At 38.1% G+C, this 17,185-nt stretch overlaps 1 protein-coding gene across 26 annotated transcripts in view; it reads right to left on the bottom strand.

Annotated features, from left to right (window-relative positions):
• Window positions 1–1,226: 1,226 nt before the first annotated feature.
• Window positions 1,227–17,185, bottom strand: part of CAMK2D (calcium/calmodulin dependent protein kinase II delta) — a 301,130-nt gene continuing 285,171 nt past the window's right edge. For 14 of the 26 annotated variants that reach the window (XM_067036558.1, XM_067036555.1, XM_059066652.2 and 11 more), the window contains 5 exons: window positions 12,989–13,064; window positions 8,593–8,687; window positions 6,422–6,650; window positions 4,479–4,577; window positions 1,227–3,318 (listed from right to left, as the gene is read on the bottom strand). In XM_067036558.1, coding sequence (XP_066892659.1) covers window positions 4,511–4,577; window positions 6,422–6,650; window positions 8,593–8,687; window positions 12,989–13,064 — 467 coding nt within the window. In that variant the 3' untranslated portion in view covers window positions 1,227–3,318; window positions 4,479–4,510. Of the gene's footprint in view, window positions 3,319–4,478; window positions 4,578–5,948; window positions 5,996–6,421; window positions 6,651–8,592; window positions 8,688–12,988; window positions 13,065–17,185 lie in introns of all 26 variants that reach the window. The other 12 variants (XM_067036562.1, XM_067036563.1, XM_067036561.1 and 9 more) reach the window with 2 other exon arrangements.

Here is a 17,185-nt window from a genome sequence, read left to right on the forward strand (position 1 = left end):
TTCCCTAGAATATACTGATTTACTCCATTTCATTTTCCCTACTTTCGGCTAGATTACTACCTCGCTATTCCTCATTTTGCTGCTGAGACATTTGAATATGAGTATATCCTTAGCAATATCAGTAGATCTACCTAAACAGGGCTGCTCATATCAAAACAAGAGTTCTGTACGCTTCTGAGTAAGGAATAACCAGAACATTGAGAGTATTACTGTCAGTGATTAGAACAGAGCTGCTACCATTTAATATTTTCCACCCAATATTATTCTAGGTATTCTGTACCTATTATCTGTAACCTTCGCGATATCCTTATGAATTGTTTCTCTTCTTCTCATTTTATAAACACGAAAACGAAGGTTCAGAGGGAAGAGGCAAATTGCTCCGCGTCAAAGACCCAACGACAGAACCGAACCATAAACCCAGGACGCCAATTGCACTGTGAGTTTCCCATTTATGGTTTGGCCACAGTTCAACAACTACTAACAGCATCTCCCTTCCTGGCCCTTATATGGAGCCACGGATACAAACACACAGTTTTTGCCTAGAGAGGCATTATTCCAGTAGAGAACACAGAAAGATGTATTTCCAAAGCAATGTGGTTGGCGGAAGAGGTGAACACAAAGTATTAGGCCAGCGTTGAGAGAGAGAGAGAGAGAGAGAGCTTAGAGCACGGTCTAGGGAGGTTTGCTGGAGGGGATGATAGTCTAAATTGAATTTCAAGGAGTGAGTAAGAATTAGGTTGAAGAAGTAGGGGGATAATATTTTAGAAACATAAACGTGTGGTGCTTTTAATAAACTGAAAGAAGTTGAATACTTCTGTACACTCAAGTTCAAGTTGAGGCGTAGCGGGAGATGAGGCGCTTGCCTGTATATTGGAGATGATAACACAGAAGTATTATATGGTCAGATTTGGGTTAAAGATGGAATCTCGCTAGCAGCCATGAGAAGGGTGGAGTGGAAGGCACATTTAGAAATTTTTACGACTCTTGTTTTAACTGCTCTGTTCTCAGAAAAATGTCCTAGGAGAGACAGATTTTGTGCACACAGTAAGTTAACTTTTCATTATCATCATCAAGTACGTTCTTAGAAGGAAGCTCAGTTCAGTAGCTTCATCTTTATGTCAAAGGTAAATTATGGACTAATGAGACCATATAGTGCCATTGGCACTAGCCAGCGTCACATATGCATAAGTAAATACAGTACCTCTTAAGAAATAAAAATGGACACATTGTCAGCAGAAATCACAAATTTATTAACTCTTAAATATATCAATCAGTCATTTACCATTATGGCAAGAAATATATACAGTGTCCCACGGTAAACTGCAGTGTTTCAAAATGAGAGAAGATAATTAATAAATGTGTAATTCAATTGTGGTGGAGAGAACAAATCACAATTTCCTCACGTCTTAGTGTGGAAGACAAACTTGATCTACAGTAATACTTCAACACCACATGCTAAAACTGTAAAAAAAAAAAAAAAAAGAAAGAAAAAGAAACCACTCTATACCTATTAAAAAAAAAATTACATGTATGCCACGTATAGCTGCTGCACAAAAAGGTAAAAGAAATTAAAAAGGGAAAAATGAGGCCATTACTTTTTCACAGATCTCATTGGCAGGTTAACATGGCCCAATACATTTACTGTATATATTTATTTTATTTTAAATATATATTGTTTTAAGTCGTGTAATAATTATCAGAAAAGCTTCAATCCATCTACCATACATCCACTAGCAACAATATCTAAGGTGATTAGTAATCAACACAGAAAGGTGAAATGAGAGAAAAGAGGGAGGGTTGATTTTTTTGTTTATGTTTTTGCTTCTGCTTTAAAAATAGGCTTCTGAGGATTGTGAATTACTATTGTTAAAATAACGTTGATGAAGATACCATGCACTATAAAGCATTTCAGGGAGGAGAAAAAGCCCCACAGGAATTGAATAAACAAAGGAGAAATGAGAAGCACAGAGAAAACAGGGACAATCCCTCCCACCCCCCCTTTTTTTTAAATAGGAAAATGCCAACTCCTCGAAGGAAGATAATGTTACTCTGACACATGAGAGAAGCTACAAAAGCACAAGTCACAGAGACGGAGTTCAAAACAAACAGGAGAATGGAAAACACCTGCAGGCCTCTCTAACTTCAGAAAACTAGCCAGTGATGACACAGGAGGCGCGCATCCTGCAAGGCAGAAGGAAGTGCCTTTGCACAAAATCCTGATCCACGACCAGCTGGGTACTCTCCTGGCAACGGCACCCATCAGTAAGACGTGGTGCAGGTACAGTAGGAACCTACTTGCTTTTATTATAAGTTTAAACAATTCTACTACCTCCAACATAGTTAGGATCCCTACGTCCAAACTCGAGCGGAATTGCAAACTTTTGAAATCTTCCTGACATCATTTTTATGGGCCCAGAAGATGATCAAAGCACTAGTTTAGCCACCTCCAAAAGGCTTGTTTTTATTTTACCTTCATTATGCAAATTTCACTTTTCTCACACTACTAGACAAAAAGAGAAAAAAAGAATGAAAACCAGAAAAATATAAAGGAAGCAAACAAAAGTAATAAAGAAATAGGAGAAAATGAAGAAAAAAGAGCATAGGTTTGAGAAAGGAACAAAAAATTCAATTCAGCAAATTTCACCAGACCAGTGCAAGTATACCCTAAAGTGATCAAACTCGTCAATGACGTGAGTTTTTTCCAGTTTACACAGTTTGACCAAAAAAGACATGACTTTAGGTAGTAGCAAACCCGCCCATTCTCGCTTCCACATTCGTAAGTGATTCTGCCCGCATATCAACCCCTTTAATTGTTAAACAGCAACACAGCCTTCAGTGAAAAATCATCCATTTCAACCAGGATCACACCAGGAAACTGAAGGTAATTTTTTTTGCCTCTTTTTTGTTAAACAAAAAAGCTAAAACAGATGAACAGCAAAGAGTTTTAAAAAACTTACATTTCTGTTACAAACTGTCATTCAAAGAACCGATAATTTTGAAGTCTGTTAAGTCTTGGCATAAGCAGAGAAACTGGATGAATAGGTTTGTACTTGGAGTATTGTGGAATTTTTTTCTGTCTGACCTCCCCCTATTGTTTGCCAACAGTGATTGAAGTTTGCATGGAACATCTCCACAGTTGAAGTGTAAACAATGTATAGGAAGGAATATATGACAAGATGATGCATCACATATGCATTACACGTAGGACCTTCACAACTTCATGCACTCAGAAACATGCATGAAGAGGAGGAGAGGACGGCCCAGGGTTACCATCCAGGTGAGAACACAGAATGCAGAAGTGGCACTGTTGATACTTAGCTGAAAGGAGAGAGGGGAGACATAAATTAAACTGTTTTACAAAGTATCATCAAATTGCTTTGCCAAAGATTAGGCTAGGCTACGATTTTATAACTCAGCAGTTAAGTAATAGATTGAAAATACTATGTATAAGAGATCTTTGCTTGCAGTCATTAGAAGAGAAAATGCACAATGTTAAGCAATTAATATGGATCTTCTACTTTAATCTGTCAATTTGTCCACACAGAGCTAAGCTAAAAATAGACAGGGACTCAGGCTGCAATCCCATGATTAAATCTAAACATACAGTTCGAGCATTCATGTTTACCAGACAAATTAATAAATGAATAGCATTATTTGGTTGAAAGAGACTGAAAGTTTAAATTCATCCTTTAGCTTCTGTCATTATTCTTAGACTCCGCTGGAAATCAAACCTAGACGTCAATTTTACAGCCTCAAAAGTAGGGAAAACATGATTATTTTTAGTTAATTGGAGGTCTTCTTTCTCTAAACCATCAGGTGGGAGCACTCCTTCTTCCAAGGTCTGACAAGGTTCAGTGCTTTGAATGGGGAAAACATTCACAACAGTACCACACATATCTGAATTCTTCTAATCCAAGGTAAGAAGCAAATCTTAGGAAATAACAATGCAGGCATGAATTGAATTACAGTCAACTTTCAATTATCCTCTGGAGTTACTCACTTTGTGAGTGTTAAATTTCAGCTTGACTTCCTCCTCGTGGTCAAATACCATTATACTCAGTCAGGCAGGGCAAATTAATCTACATATTAACCTTAGCCAAGCGCAGAACAGGAACTGTAACCTCTTGAAAAACAGTAAGACACCCAAAGATCCTAGAGCCTGATATAAATCAGTTCTGGATAATTGAGAGTTGTCTGAATTGACCCAGATAGAATTGACTTTTGATGTGGGAACTCCAGGATCTTCCAAACCTGCCACAGTCCATATGCTGAAGGTAGGGTCTCCTCAGCACTTCAGTACCTTGAAAATATGGGTTATGCTACACAATGGTGCCAAACATTAGACTCAAGAGCTCATGCAAATATGGTTTGCACTGAAATAATGTGAGGAAATATCCTCAAAGGGAGGAAAAACAGCCATGCAGCTTTTCAGTCATTAGCTCCAATCACAAAGTATCATGGAGCAGGATGTTACTTACAAGACCCACATGTGAATGGTTTTCAGATGGTTTTAGATGTTTTGCCACAAAGAGGTGCTTCCTGAGAAGTTTTCTTTCCAATTTGGAATACAAGATGGCCTATTAAGAGAAGCCCCACTTAAGCCATCTGGCATAAAATGAAGTTTTCTTAAATAGGCTCTATCCCATAAGCACTTTAGGGAATTGTAGAAAAACCTAAACTTCTAGTACTGAATGAATGTAATCCCTTCTGTATTAACTGGCAATTTGGGCTGTACCTCTTTGGGGTAAAAAAAAATAGAACTGCACAAAAACAGGTGTCTTCATTATCGTTACATTCCTTTTGTCTTTCTATTAGCTATTTTTTTGGGGAGTGAATTTCACCCTATTTTTTTTTTCCTTACTGACCCACGTTTTACAAATCCAACAGTGATACATAATAAGGCTACAGAGAAGGCCATTGAAAACCACTGCGGTGGGACATTATTAAACTAAGACATTTTGATGGATTCTCTGGAGTGAGTTGAATGGCTGTTTGTGTGGCCTTGATTCCCCATCCCATGCCCCCCAGATATTAACCAGTAATCCCGGTGAGAGAATCTGGAATGAGATCAGCAGTTGGCCGAGCTTCTACTGATTCTGAACACCCCTTCTTGTTCTCATCTCACCCCACTTTACTGATGCAACCTTAATTCCCATGATGCCCCTTGACTCGAGCTGGAGCCAGCCTTCCTTACTGACAATCCTCTGCCACAGGAAGCTAACGTCTGACCCTGTGCTTTTCCTCATGATGCTCCTTGAACTTGGACTACCTTCCTTTTGTTCTTTCTATCCTTCCATTTCTCCAAATTCCACTCCTCGCTTAAGACCTTGTTCAAAATTCTATCTTTTATACACAGTATTCTTCCAAACATAAACAGTTTGCTACATTGGTCATTCATTCCCTTCTACACTGAAGTTGATTATAAACTTTTAGTTTTTTCTTCGGTATTGGTGATAAGTTGCTTTCTAAACTAGAATATAAGTTCCTTAACGGCAACATCTTTCACCTTGCGTTTTACCTGGCACAAGTTAAGCACCTATGTGATGTGCAATACATATGTCTAATTATTGATTGGAAGAGCAAACATGACATCTGAGGTAGTGGTGTAGTGAGAAAGATACTGAAATCCCTAATACTTGCATTTTAAATGCTGTATTTCATAAATTTCTCCTAATATTTGTAATTGAGCACCAGTAGAAACAAATCTATGAAATTATAGTCTCCCCACAGTATCTGCGGGGGATTGGTTTCAGAACCCCCGAGGATATCAAAATTTGCAGATGCTCAAGTTCCTTATATAAAATGGCACAGTAATTCATATAACCTACACACATCCTCCCATGTACTTTAAATAATCTCTAGTTTACTTTATAATACCTAACACAATGTAAATGCTATGTAAATAGTTCCCTGCAAGACAAATTTAAGTTGTGCTTTTTGAAACTTACTGGAATTTCTCCACCCCTGAAAATTTTTGATCTGAGGCTGGTTGAATCTGTGTGTAAGGAAACCATGGATAAGGAGGGTCAACTGTATTGGTCATTTTAGAAACTTTTTCCCCTAATTTTTCCCCTTCCTCTGCCAATTGTGACAATGAAGTCATAAACAGTTTACCTTATTACATGAATTCTCCTTGATTTAACCATAAGAGAAATCAGCTTAATCGGGTATCCTCTAATTCCTATCTAAAACTATTGTGTACTTTCTACGGCAAGTTTCAACCCACAAATGGCTAGTCTGATTGATCTTTCTGGGGAATTATAGACTGCTTCTCATGAAACATTAATTCCCACCAGTGTAATTGACCACTAAATGACCACTAGCATTAAATAACAGATGCCATGCTATTAACAACGGAATAAGTAATAGACGCTGACCAGGGGTATATTAACAAAGAATCTGACAGCCTGGAAATATTTACTTGATGGGTACTGTTCGCGACCCCGAGCGATGAAAATGAACATTCTGCCACTTTCCATCCCGGCGGTGCCACACACGTGTCTCTTCTGACTGCGTTGTTTTTGGCATTCCGCTGCCATCCATGTACTGTGTGAGCCTAATGTACGCTATGCAGGCAGCATCGTCGCCTACCAGATGTACATGGGGGTTCAGGATAATAGTGTGGATTGGTTTATTGTTTTTGGACAAAGCTGAAAGAGAACAACATGGAAAAGAGAATTTAGAATATATAAAGTAAACCCAAACCAATAATAACTTCAGTTGGGACCAATAAATAGAATGCCATTCATTCAACTACTAATTCTTTGCATTAATTGAATGCCTGGTTACTGTGCAAAGTATAAAGAAAAAGAGAGCAGAAGTAAATACAGTCATTATTTTCTTTGACTCCCTCGGTAGTTAAATCGTACGCCACTCTGAAAACTTTGAGTGAGAAAGCTGGAGAGACATATTTATTTATATTGGGAAGTGGTTAGGAACAAGCCATAATATGAATAGAGATGGAGGAGAAGGGCTGGCCCAGGTACACGGAGCAGTTCCTGTCTTTCCAATGAAGGAACCACTGGGGCAGTTGACAGGGTTTCCTGTGGGCTTCTTGGTGTTTTTGTTAGTTGGTGAAGTACATGGGACAAGGGGAACATATCAAGTATCAAGCATGGAGACTGCTGTCTCCTAAACAGGCTGGTCATAGTGTGAATCTGTTTCCCCATCTCATCCTGTGGCTCCTTTATTTAGTAGCATCCATTCTATGTTAGTCCAGCTGTGGTCATCCGGTAAGAATCCAAAATTTGGTGTTGGCCATATAGCCTGATGGTGTTGGCCACATAGCCTGATTCTGATTCTCTAGCTCTTTTCTTTGGTTGAGCAGCCCTCACTAGGCTCCAGCCTTTGTTGTTTTGACAATAGCTATTTATTCTAATTATTCAATGACTAAGAGATATGAAGATTGAATGCAGATAATTGATTGATGATGCTACTCTCTTAGATCACTAAAACAGGTAGAACCGTTTTACCTGTTATCCAAACACGTCCTCCATTTTCAGAAAAGATCTGAATAAATTACTTAGTGCTACAGTCACGTAAAAAACAATATCCCATTATGAAGAATATGTATTTATGGAAAGTAATGATGTACAGTGCTATGTTGAGGTAAGTTAAAATATTAATGGATTAATTATTCTTTTACTACAGGTGAGATCGTGTCAATCGAGAGTCAATTGAAGAAAAACAGTATGAGATGCTGCTGTCAATCACAGTGCGGGATGGAACAAAGAATATTTACTGAAGCTTTGTTAAGGCCAATTTACCACATAATTATCTTTGCTTGCAAATGTCTGGTGCATATAAGACAAAGCAATTCATTAGGTGTAAAAATCCATGCCAAGGCAGACATTTTCAGTGCTTATAATTACTGGATGTGAGCTTGATTATCCTAATCATTACTACAATTCCTGTTTAATTCATCAAAATCTCACTGCAAAAGGTGAATTCCTTCCCTGCATCATGCAAACACAACATGATACCTACTGTCATTAGGTGTAAGGAAAAGGAGCATAAAAGGAACTTCTGGTTTACACTTTTCTTGGTGACCTGAAGGAATTCTGCAGGAGTTTCTTTTGTCACTTTCTCTTTCCTCTGAGACCATTAAAATTCGTGTAATTGGAACTGAAATATTTATCTGATTACTCATCTTCATTTATATTTTACCTTGAAAAGGAGCAGTAATTATGCTTGAAAGCCCTCCTCTATGTCAAATATTGTGGCATGCTGTGGTTTATCTTTTCACATATAATGTTTTATGTAAACCATTTTCATAAAACAATGTTTTATGAAAAATTCAACAATTTTTGGTAACTCATTTCACAGCTTACATTATACATTCACTGGGACTTCTATGGGGTATATTCAAGCAACATCACTTTTTTATATAAACTTAGATACTTTTCAAAACATACCAAAACTCTTAAGGCTGTCATGTTTTTCAATTTCAAATACAAAAATATAAAAATACGATGCAAAATGCTGGACTAAGGTAAAAGCTCTCATTGCAGTAAAGAGACAGAATCTGTAAATTTGGGAGAAATTCAAAGAGAATTTGGAAAAGGCATGAAATTAAATTTAGAATAAATGTACCATTCTCAAAGTAGAATCGATGAAAGTCCATCCCTTCCACTAAATTACCCAGGGCTTCAGGTTCAAAAGCAGTAAGGCCTGGGTCACAGATTTTCCTGTAGGAAAAAAAATAATAAATGAGTTAATGTATTTTGCTGTTTCCCACATATCTATTCTTATTTATCAGCCAATGAAGGAGTTTTTAAAAAAAACACTACAAATATAAAATTTCTATCACAGGGCTTGGCAAGGTGGGCTGAGGCACAGGCCCTAAAAAAGAATATTGCAGAGGCCTCAGATAGGGGCAAGGTAATGAAGCCAGCTCCAGCAGGCGATAATACATCACACTTTAGGAAGTCTCCTTTTTGAAAATTTCTACTTTTCAATTTCCAAGGTGAACTCTCTAGGCTTTCCCCAGTTTTTCTAATTCACTAGTTTTTTAGTTGTTATAAGTTTATTATTTTTTAAATGCTCTCCAAGTCCAAGTTACCCTCCAAGTCCTATAAAATCAACTTTGGCTCTGAAATTAAATACTTTTGGAATAATTTTTGACACCATCTACATTCATATCAAATGTATATATGATTGATCTGAAGGCAGGTGTCACCTCCTACACTTTCTGGCAATGTCTGACGGACTTAAGTAAACTTTAATTAACAAGTTTAATTAACTTAAAATTAATGAGATTCCAATGCACATTAGTTTTCTTTTTAATCCTAGAAACGTAATTCAAGAAAAACATATACTATCTTAAATATTCAGAGAAAGCCGATGGGCTTTCTTGGAAAAATTTATTTATTCAACAAAGAATTGTTAAACACCTACTATGTAGCAGATATTCTTTGAAACAAACAATTATAACACAATTAATACTGGAATGGAAATAAATACAAAGTGCTCAAAAACCAGATGACTTGTATGTGAGAAAGGAAAGTTGAGCTGGGCTTTCTGGAATGAGTAGGAGTTTTCCAGGTGTGTGGAAGGGGGTAGGCAGAGGAGGGCAGCAAGTACAATGGCAGAGTATGGTTGGGGAATGATGGGGAGTTGCTTGATAGTGGTGAGCACTGGTCCCATGGAAACAGAGGGAAAAATATTTCCTTGGGTCTGTGGTGATCAGCTGAGGCTTCTCACAGAAGGTGCTGTAAAATCTGGATTTGAAGAACTAGTAGTTCATAAAGTTAGATAAAAGGAATACATACTGAAAGATTTTGGATCATTTATTAATTTGGTGGGGCTACGTCTAATCTCATATGGAAATTGCCCATTTGGGAGGAACAATGTTTTAACTGTTCAACAGAGATGCAAGTTTCAAAAGGCTCACTCATTAGGGTTCTTGAACTATGGTTTACAGAATTTTGGAACTGATTTTTTTTTTAAAGAATACTTGCAAAGTAAAAAATCACAGTGGTTATTTGTTGTGGTAAAGAAAGCCTTAGCTGCGGGTGGGGTGGGAGTGGGTGGGGATTTTAAACTTTGCCTCAGACTTCCTGGTGGGCAGATATTAAAGCTCAAAGTTAAATATATATAATGTCTTTCTAAGTAGTAAAATGGGAAAAACAGTGTTCCCATGGTAACAGGACTTTATTCTGCCAGGGGCTATTACTTTCTCTATAAATATGACTTTTGGTTGTCAACATTAGTGAATCAAAATATTTTACTACTTTATATCAGCACCAAAATCACCTGAGAATCACTGTACTATGATGGATCTTTTTACCCAGCCATTGAGTCAATATACTTGAAAATCTGTTAATGTGTTCTTTCTCTCTCTCATATGTTTCTTCTATGTAAGTAATGTATGTATGTATCTCTCTCCTATCACAGGCTTTGGATTAATAAAAGATTCACAAAGCTGCCACTTGACCTGGGGGTGTATATGCTCTGAACAGGTGGTTCTAAGGACCAGGTGACAGGGCTGTACCGATACATCCTACCATGCAAAAAGCTCCCAAATGGAAGGTCCTCTTGGATTACCCCTGGGTCTGAGGATACAAAATCAAGCCAGATTACAGGCAAAGGAATTCGTGAACTGATGTGATTCCAAGGAATTGCATTATTTAAAATACCCTATTTTAAAGTGTCTGAGAATATAGGAAATGCTATATTTTGCCACTTTTTCCTGGCTAACACCACCAACAAAACACACTCTACCAATCCGCAGGGGAATGTTACTTCAAAAGATTTTTTTCCTAAGTATATTCTATCTGAAGAATCATATGGGTCTAACAAAGTTATATCAGCAAAAGGAATAAAAGAGAACAGGTCTCACGGCACAGAATTCTAAACAGCTCTTTAACAACTGGTTCAACTTTTAATTCTCTGACAACAGTGTTACGCGGGCCTCTAACTGTTGTGGCCTCTCCCGTTGCGGAGCGCAGGCTCCGGACGCGCAGGCTCAGCGGCCATGGCTCACGGGCCCAGCCGCTCCGCGGCATGTGGGATCTTCCCGGACCGGGGCACGAACCCGTGTCCCCTGCATCGGCAGACAGACCCGCAACCACTGTGCCACCAGGGAAGCCCTAAACTCCATTTCTTACTACTTCTTTCATTCTAAGTATACTTTTATTAGGTCCTGTTAAAGAACTGATAAACGCAAATACATATATATGTATATACTTGTGTTTGTATGTATTTGCACACACATTAATTTAATTTATAAGAAGCAGTCCTGGATTTAATTTAGTTCTTATATTCAGTTACTCTCTTCCATATTTTATATTTGGCTATCTATTTGTAACTGATGATTAAAAAATATCTTATTATATAAAACTTGGAAAGAAGCAGGAAATAAAACACACAGTTTCATCTCCCAGAGGCAATATCTTTTCTCCTTTTAAAAACCGATTTGTCATATTTCATTCTATTTTTATATTTTCTCTTACGTAGTTGGAATAATTATGTACACACACGTTTATATCCTGCTTTATCTTCAGTGAATACTCATAAGCATTTTGCCAGATCGCTAGAAATTCTGCCTAAGTATTCACGGTACCAAACACACCACAGATTAATTACTGTTACCATAATGTTGGACATATAAGCTGTTTATAATTTTTCACTATTTTGAATATTGATTCCATAAATATCTTTGTTCACACTTTTTGTCCCTGTTTTAAATTCAAAATCCACGCCCATGTTAAATTTTTATAACTAGGAACATAGGGTTAAAAGTAGTGATTTGAACCTTTGGAAACACTTCCTGGTATATAACTGCGACCCAAACCCCCGCTGTCACCACCACTCTGAAAGTCTGTCCCCATTTATACTCCATCAGGTAGTGGGAAAAGTCACTATTGTCCTGCAGGATCTGTGCCCCTTTGGTGATCAGCGGAGTTTTTATCCCTGCTGATCTGACTGGCAGAGAACCCTCCTATATTCAGATTTGCACACAATTAGTGGACATCAACATGCTTTCATTAGTTTACTTGTCATTTATATTTCCTCTTTTGCTAATAGCTCCGTTCCTTTACCTATTTTTCCACTTTTCTACCTTATTTCTCAATCTAAATTAACTTTTGACATGTTTTACAAATATTTTTCTGGTTTTTATGTCTGTTTTATTTTGGCTTTAAAAAACTTAAAGTATATTAAGTTTCATCTATTTAGGTAGCCTAATCATTTCACTTTTTCATTTCCATGACTTCCCCTGCTTTTAAACTTAGATCTTTCCAACCAGAGATCAAACTCTTGTCTGCATTTAACACTTTCATTCAAGAGGACCTCACTAGTATGGTATAAGGGGAAACTTGAGAACTGATTTTTTTCTCCACCCAAATAGCTAACTTATTGACCCACGTTCTTTGCACAATAAGCCTTTACGCCCTATTTGAAAGTTTTATTTTTATTTGATCAGAGTGACTTCCTTTAATACCTATGGTAAACTTTAAATTTAACATTAGAACCCTTTCTTCAAATAAAATTTTATCTAAGAGGCAAACCCCTAAAAGAGATGAAGATAAAGTTGAGCTGTGCTGGCTGGAAAGGGAAAAGGCTGTCAGACGTTGCCTCCTAATCTCTTTCTCTGTCCCATCACCTCTGCAGAACTGAGAGGAAAAACATCTCTTAAGCCAAAGTGCACTATTTATGTGCTTTCCTGTTTCTTGTATGTTTGCTCTCATGGATTGCTCTGCGTGGAATGCCTTCTCTCACATGAAGGTGCCAGAGGGTCAGGCTTCTGTGCACTGACAAAGAAACCCCCAGTCCTCCTATCAGAAGTCTCGTCTTCTCTCTCTGAGATCTTAATTGCATTTATTTCTCTCCTAGAGGCACTTGAGTCACTTATACGTTGAAATGAAGCTATTGTGGGTGTATCAAACCTGGCGTTCAATATACATCAGTCAGGTACATTGAAGAATGCGTTCATATAGAAAATACTTTGTCGTATGCATGAGAGCAAAATAAATGTGCCTCTACTCACGTGTAAGCTTCAAAGTCTCCATTGTTGATAGCTTCGATGAGTTGTTCAGTAACTTTGATAATCTCCTGCTTTCGTGCTAAAGGCAAAGATAAAGGAGTTGGGTGAGAATAAAGGGCAAAAGCCATATAAAATTACTCTAATGGTACTGCTATTTTCCTTAAACAGGGTATTACCAGTTAAGACACATCCCTCTCAGAATCTTGGTGTGATCCTCTCTACAATCTTGCTGCTCAAAGCACACAGATCAACATTAGGTCCCTCTTCTGGGAGCCTGAGAGGAACAGATTCTCAGGTCCTACTCCAGACCTACAGGTTCAGAATCTGTATTTTACCAGGACCCTCAGGTAAGCATGTTCACGCTGGGGAAGCACTGCTGCCCTCCCTTTGTTAGAAAACAACAGTCACCCAGAAGGTCAAGGCTATATTTTTAAAAAGTAGTTCTTATTACATTTAGCAACATGATTGAGTTTATGAACATTTTTGTGTTATTTTAATCTATCTTCACAGTACAGCTGACATGTTGCATTGAGACATTTAACTTTTATTATTTGCATTTTTTATTGTTCAGCTCAACTAACCCTACAAAAGAGGGTGCTAATGCTGTAATTGCCATCATATTTAGATAAATGGCCTTCCATAAACTGTACATTGGAAAAACAAGGTATGAATCGATGCTGTGGATGGAGATGGAAGTCCCCCCGTATGGCTGTCAACTCTGACAACAAACATGATTTGTTTCTATTTCTAGCCCATAATCGGTAAAATTTTTAATAGTTGGCTTGGCTCAAATCCCATCTACTTCATCTGCCTCAAGTGTTCTTTCCCTTTTTGGAAAGCCTACCTTGTATTATTCATTTGGCAATTAAGCATATGCTATATACCATGACAACATCTTTTGTTAAATTATTGTTTTAAATTGTTACTAAACTTGGTTTACTGTGTAATGTCTTCCTAGTTAAATTAAAAGCTCCCTGTGGGCAAAGAACATGTTATTTCTTTCTATCCTCGAAAGAGCTTTATCCAATGTCTTTAATAAAATAGATGCTCAGTAAGTTGAATTTGATCAACTGATGTTGATAACCTTTTCCTGATTTCAGAACAGTATTCTCTTACTAAGGAAATAAAGGCATAAAATATTTTAAAAATTAAATTTTGTTTAAAGAACATTGTGATACTTTCTTAAATCACTGGAAATAAACTGGGGGTAATCACAAAAAGTTATTTCCGTCTATCTTAGTGAGGCTGCTATTCATCATAGAAAAAGCTGAAGTCTGGTTTTAGTTCTTATTGATTAAAGTCAACCAGTTTGCATTTTTAATGAATCTGATCTTCTTTTAGCAGATTCTTAACCACAAACTCAAAGTTTATATTCACTTTCAAAACTCCAGGTTATTCCCCTCATTACTGAACGGCAGGAGACCGAGCCCCCTTGGGCTTTGGCGACCCCATCTGGGAAGTGTTTATTTGCTGGTTGATTTTGCTGTGCCGGGTACTTCCTTTCCCATTTGCTATCATTTTGTAACACACATGCTGACCCTTTTCCCTTCGCCTTCTTTTCCTTGGGAAAATACAATGAATAAAGACTTATTGGTACCGAAAACAAAAAACAAAAAAACAAAAAAAAACCCCCAAACCCCAAAAAACTCCAGGTTATCCAGGTAGTGATATTCCTTATTGAAAACAAATGTCCTGGTGCTTTGTGATCACCTAGATAGGAGGGATAGGGAGCGCGGAAGGGACACGCAAGAGGGAGGAGCTGATTCACTTGGTTATAAAGCAGAAACAAACACACCATTGTAAAGCAATTATGCTCCAACAAAGATGTAAAAAAACAAAAAACAAAAAACAAATTTTCTGTAAACCTAACTTGACTTTACTGAGACTATATGAGACGACCTTATAAAATATGGTTTGTCCACAAATGGTTGCAAACAATGTCAAGGTTGATAATATCAAAAAAATAATCTCCATACAGGTTAGGTTCCATATTCAGTTATTTACATAATTTCATTTATATTGAAAATATAGCATAAGGTTTCTTAGCTCCTATCCACACCTAAAACATTTCTTGCCCATGATCATTTGATGAATGAATAGCTGTAATATATCAAACATCAAAGCATACTGACAGAAGTAGTGGCAGGGAATAATTTTGTAATAGGGATGGTGCCAATGGCACATTTTAGCTTAATTTAGTTAGGCAATAAGTGATTCATCTGTCTGTAGCGTCAACAGTAGGAACATTTGGCAAAAACGCATGACAGCTGACCCAATTCCAGAATATAAAGGACACTGGCGCAGAGGAGCTCAGAAAATGAGATTAGAAAAATGTGATACCAAAACTTCCTCCTCGTATTAAATCCTCATTTAAAAATAATAGATTTCTTAGGATGCTATGTGGCTAATAGGAAAAAAAAAACTACAGTTTAGACAACAATGTTAATTTTTTAGAACAAAAAAGAAGGAAAAAATGAACATAAGATCACTGCCCTTTGAAGAGCTTCATTAGGCTAAGAGTTAGTTTACAAAGTGCGAACAGTTCTGGGTCACCTTCTGAAGTTCCTGAAAGTCTCTAGATTCCTTCAGAAGCAAACCATGCAATTAGAAACGTTGGTGTACATGGCCATGTCTCATTCTGAACCACTATGGAGACACTCATTAGCTCTTCAACAGTTTGCATCCTACAACTGGCTTAATTTTTGTCCTGCATAATCAAAGCTACACAAATTGCCTTCTTAGTTCTTATGTTCAGAAACAGTGGTGCTGCAGCTGGCAGGACGGCACATGGGAAGTAGCCAGAATGCTTCTGTGCTGCATCATCATAAAAGCAGCGTGGCTCTCTTGGCTCAGGAGGGGCCTGGAACTCAGTAATTTTTAGAGTGCTTATTTCCCTGGAGCCAAAGGCGCCTGAGTGAGTCAGGGCAGCACATGACAGCTGACTCTTTAAAGGAAAGCAGAAGGCTGGGAACGAGTCATTTGTATATAGAAGTCTGCTGTGGTTGGAACTGTTGCCACAGCGACCTAGAGGAAGAAGGAGGGTTTGATGCTAGCTGTATCTCCTCTCGCCAGCAGTGAGGTGAGGAACAATCACTGCGCGAGGTGCCTGGGTGCCTATGTTCTGGGGGGAGGGGTCACTATCCTCTGGCCTTCCCTCTTCCTGAATGTCAAGTAATGGTCACTCCGGAAGTCAAAGTGGGGAGAGCTTGAGAGGTGTCACTAATTACCCTGAAGGTGAGGGAAGAGTGTACCAATAAGGTGTTCCCTGAGTACCAGAAGCTTCTAACCTCATGGCTAGACACTTAATCACAGGAAACTGATTACCAAATAGTTTTATTTATAGAATTGAGGTGCTCAAGCCTATACCCACGGGTCCCAAAGTAGTTTCTGGGGATTTCCAGGTTCCTAGGGGAAAGGCAGGAGAGAAAAGCAAGCGGGAGAAATGTTCCAGATCCTGAGTGCGATTACTTTCCATGCAATTCTGCGAAAGAACTGAGAACATTGTCATGTTCAAATTCATATTTTTTGTCTCTTTATTGTTCTAAAGAAGCCTGGAAGAGAAAGATAAGAGTGTGAATGGGCCCAGTGTTTTAAAAAAAACAAACTCAAAAACCAAAACAAACCCCTGGGAACTGAGAGTGATTATGTAATAAAACAACTGATAGATTTCAACATTTCTCAAGCATGATCAGATATGAGCATCAGACCAGTTCTCTGATACGCGCAGACCGATGCTACCTCGCTGGTTAAGAGAGAAGTACAGAGTTCCGGCACTGCCCAAAGGCACAGAGTTTGCTGATTACTCCTCTGCCATCTTGAAATACTCCCCTTTTCTCTCTTCTCTCTGTTCTCATCATCTCACTCTCGTTTGCAATGTGGACTTTAAATGTTTCAATTCCTTTTAGAGGCTCCGTCTGAGGCCCTCTTACCCATATACGGTCATCCCTTTGGTTCTATCTACACCAGTGTTTTAAATTGCTGTCTGTATCCCATGATTCCCAAATTGTTACCTTGTTTCTAGACTTTTCCTCCAGGTCTGTACGTCTGTGCCTATTTTGGTAATCTCCGTTTGGATATCTTTAATGCGTCTGGAACCCAACGTACCCTAAACTGAGCATATGAACTTCTGTTGCCACAAACCTATTTGCTCTTCCAGGGACCTCCATCCTGGTGAACGGCATCTTCCACCCAGGTGCACGA

This window comes from Kogia breviceps, chromosome 6 (assembly GCF_026419965.1).
Source record: "Kogia breviceps isolate mKogBre1 chromosome 6, mKogBre1 haplotype 1, whole genome shotgun sequence".
In the NCBI taxonomy this organism is placed as follows: Eukaryota; Metazoa; Chordata; class Mammalia; order Artiodactyla; family Physeteridae; genus Kogia; species Kogia breviceps.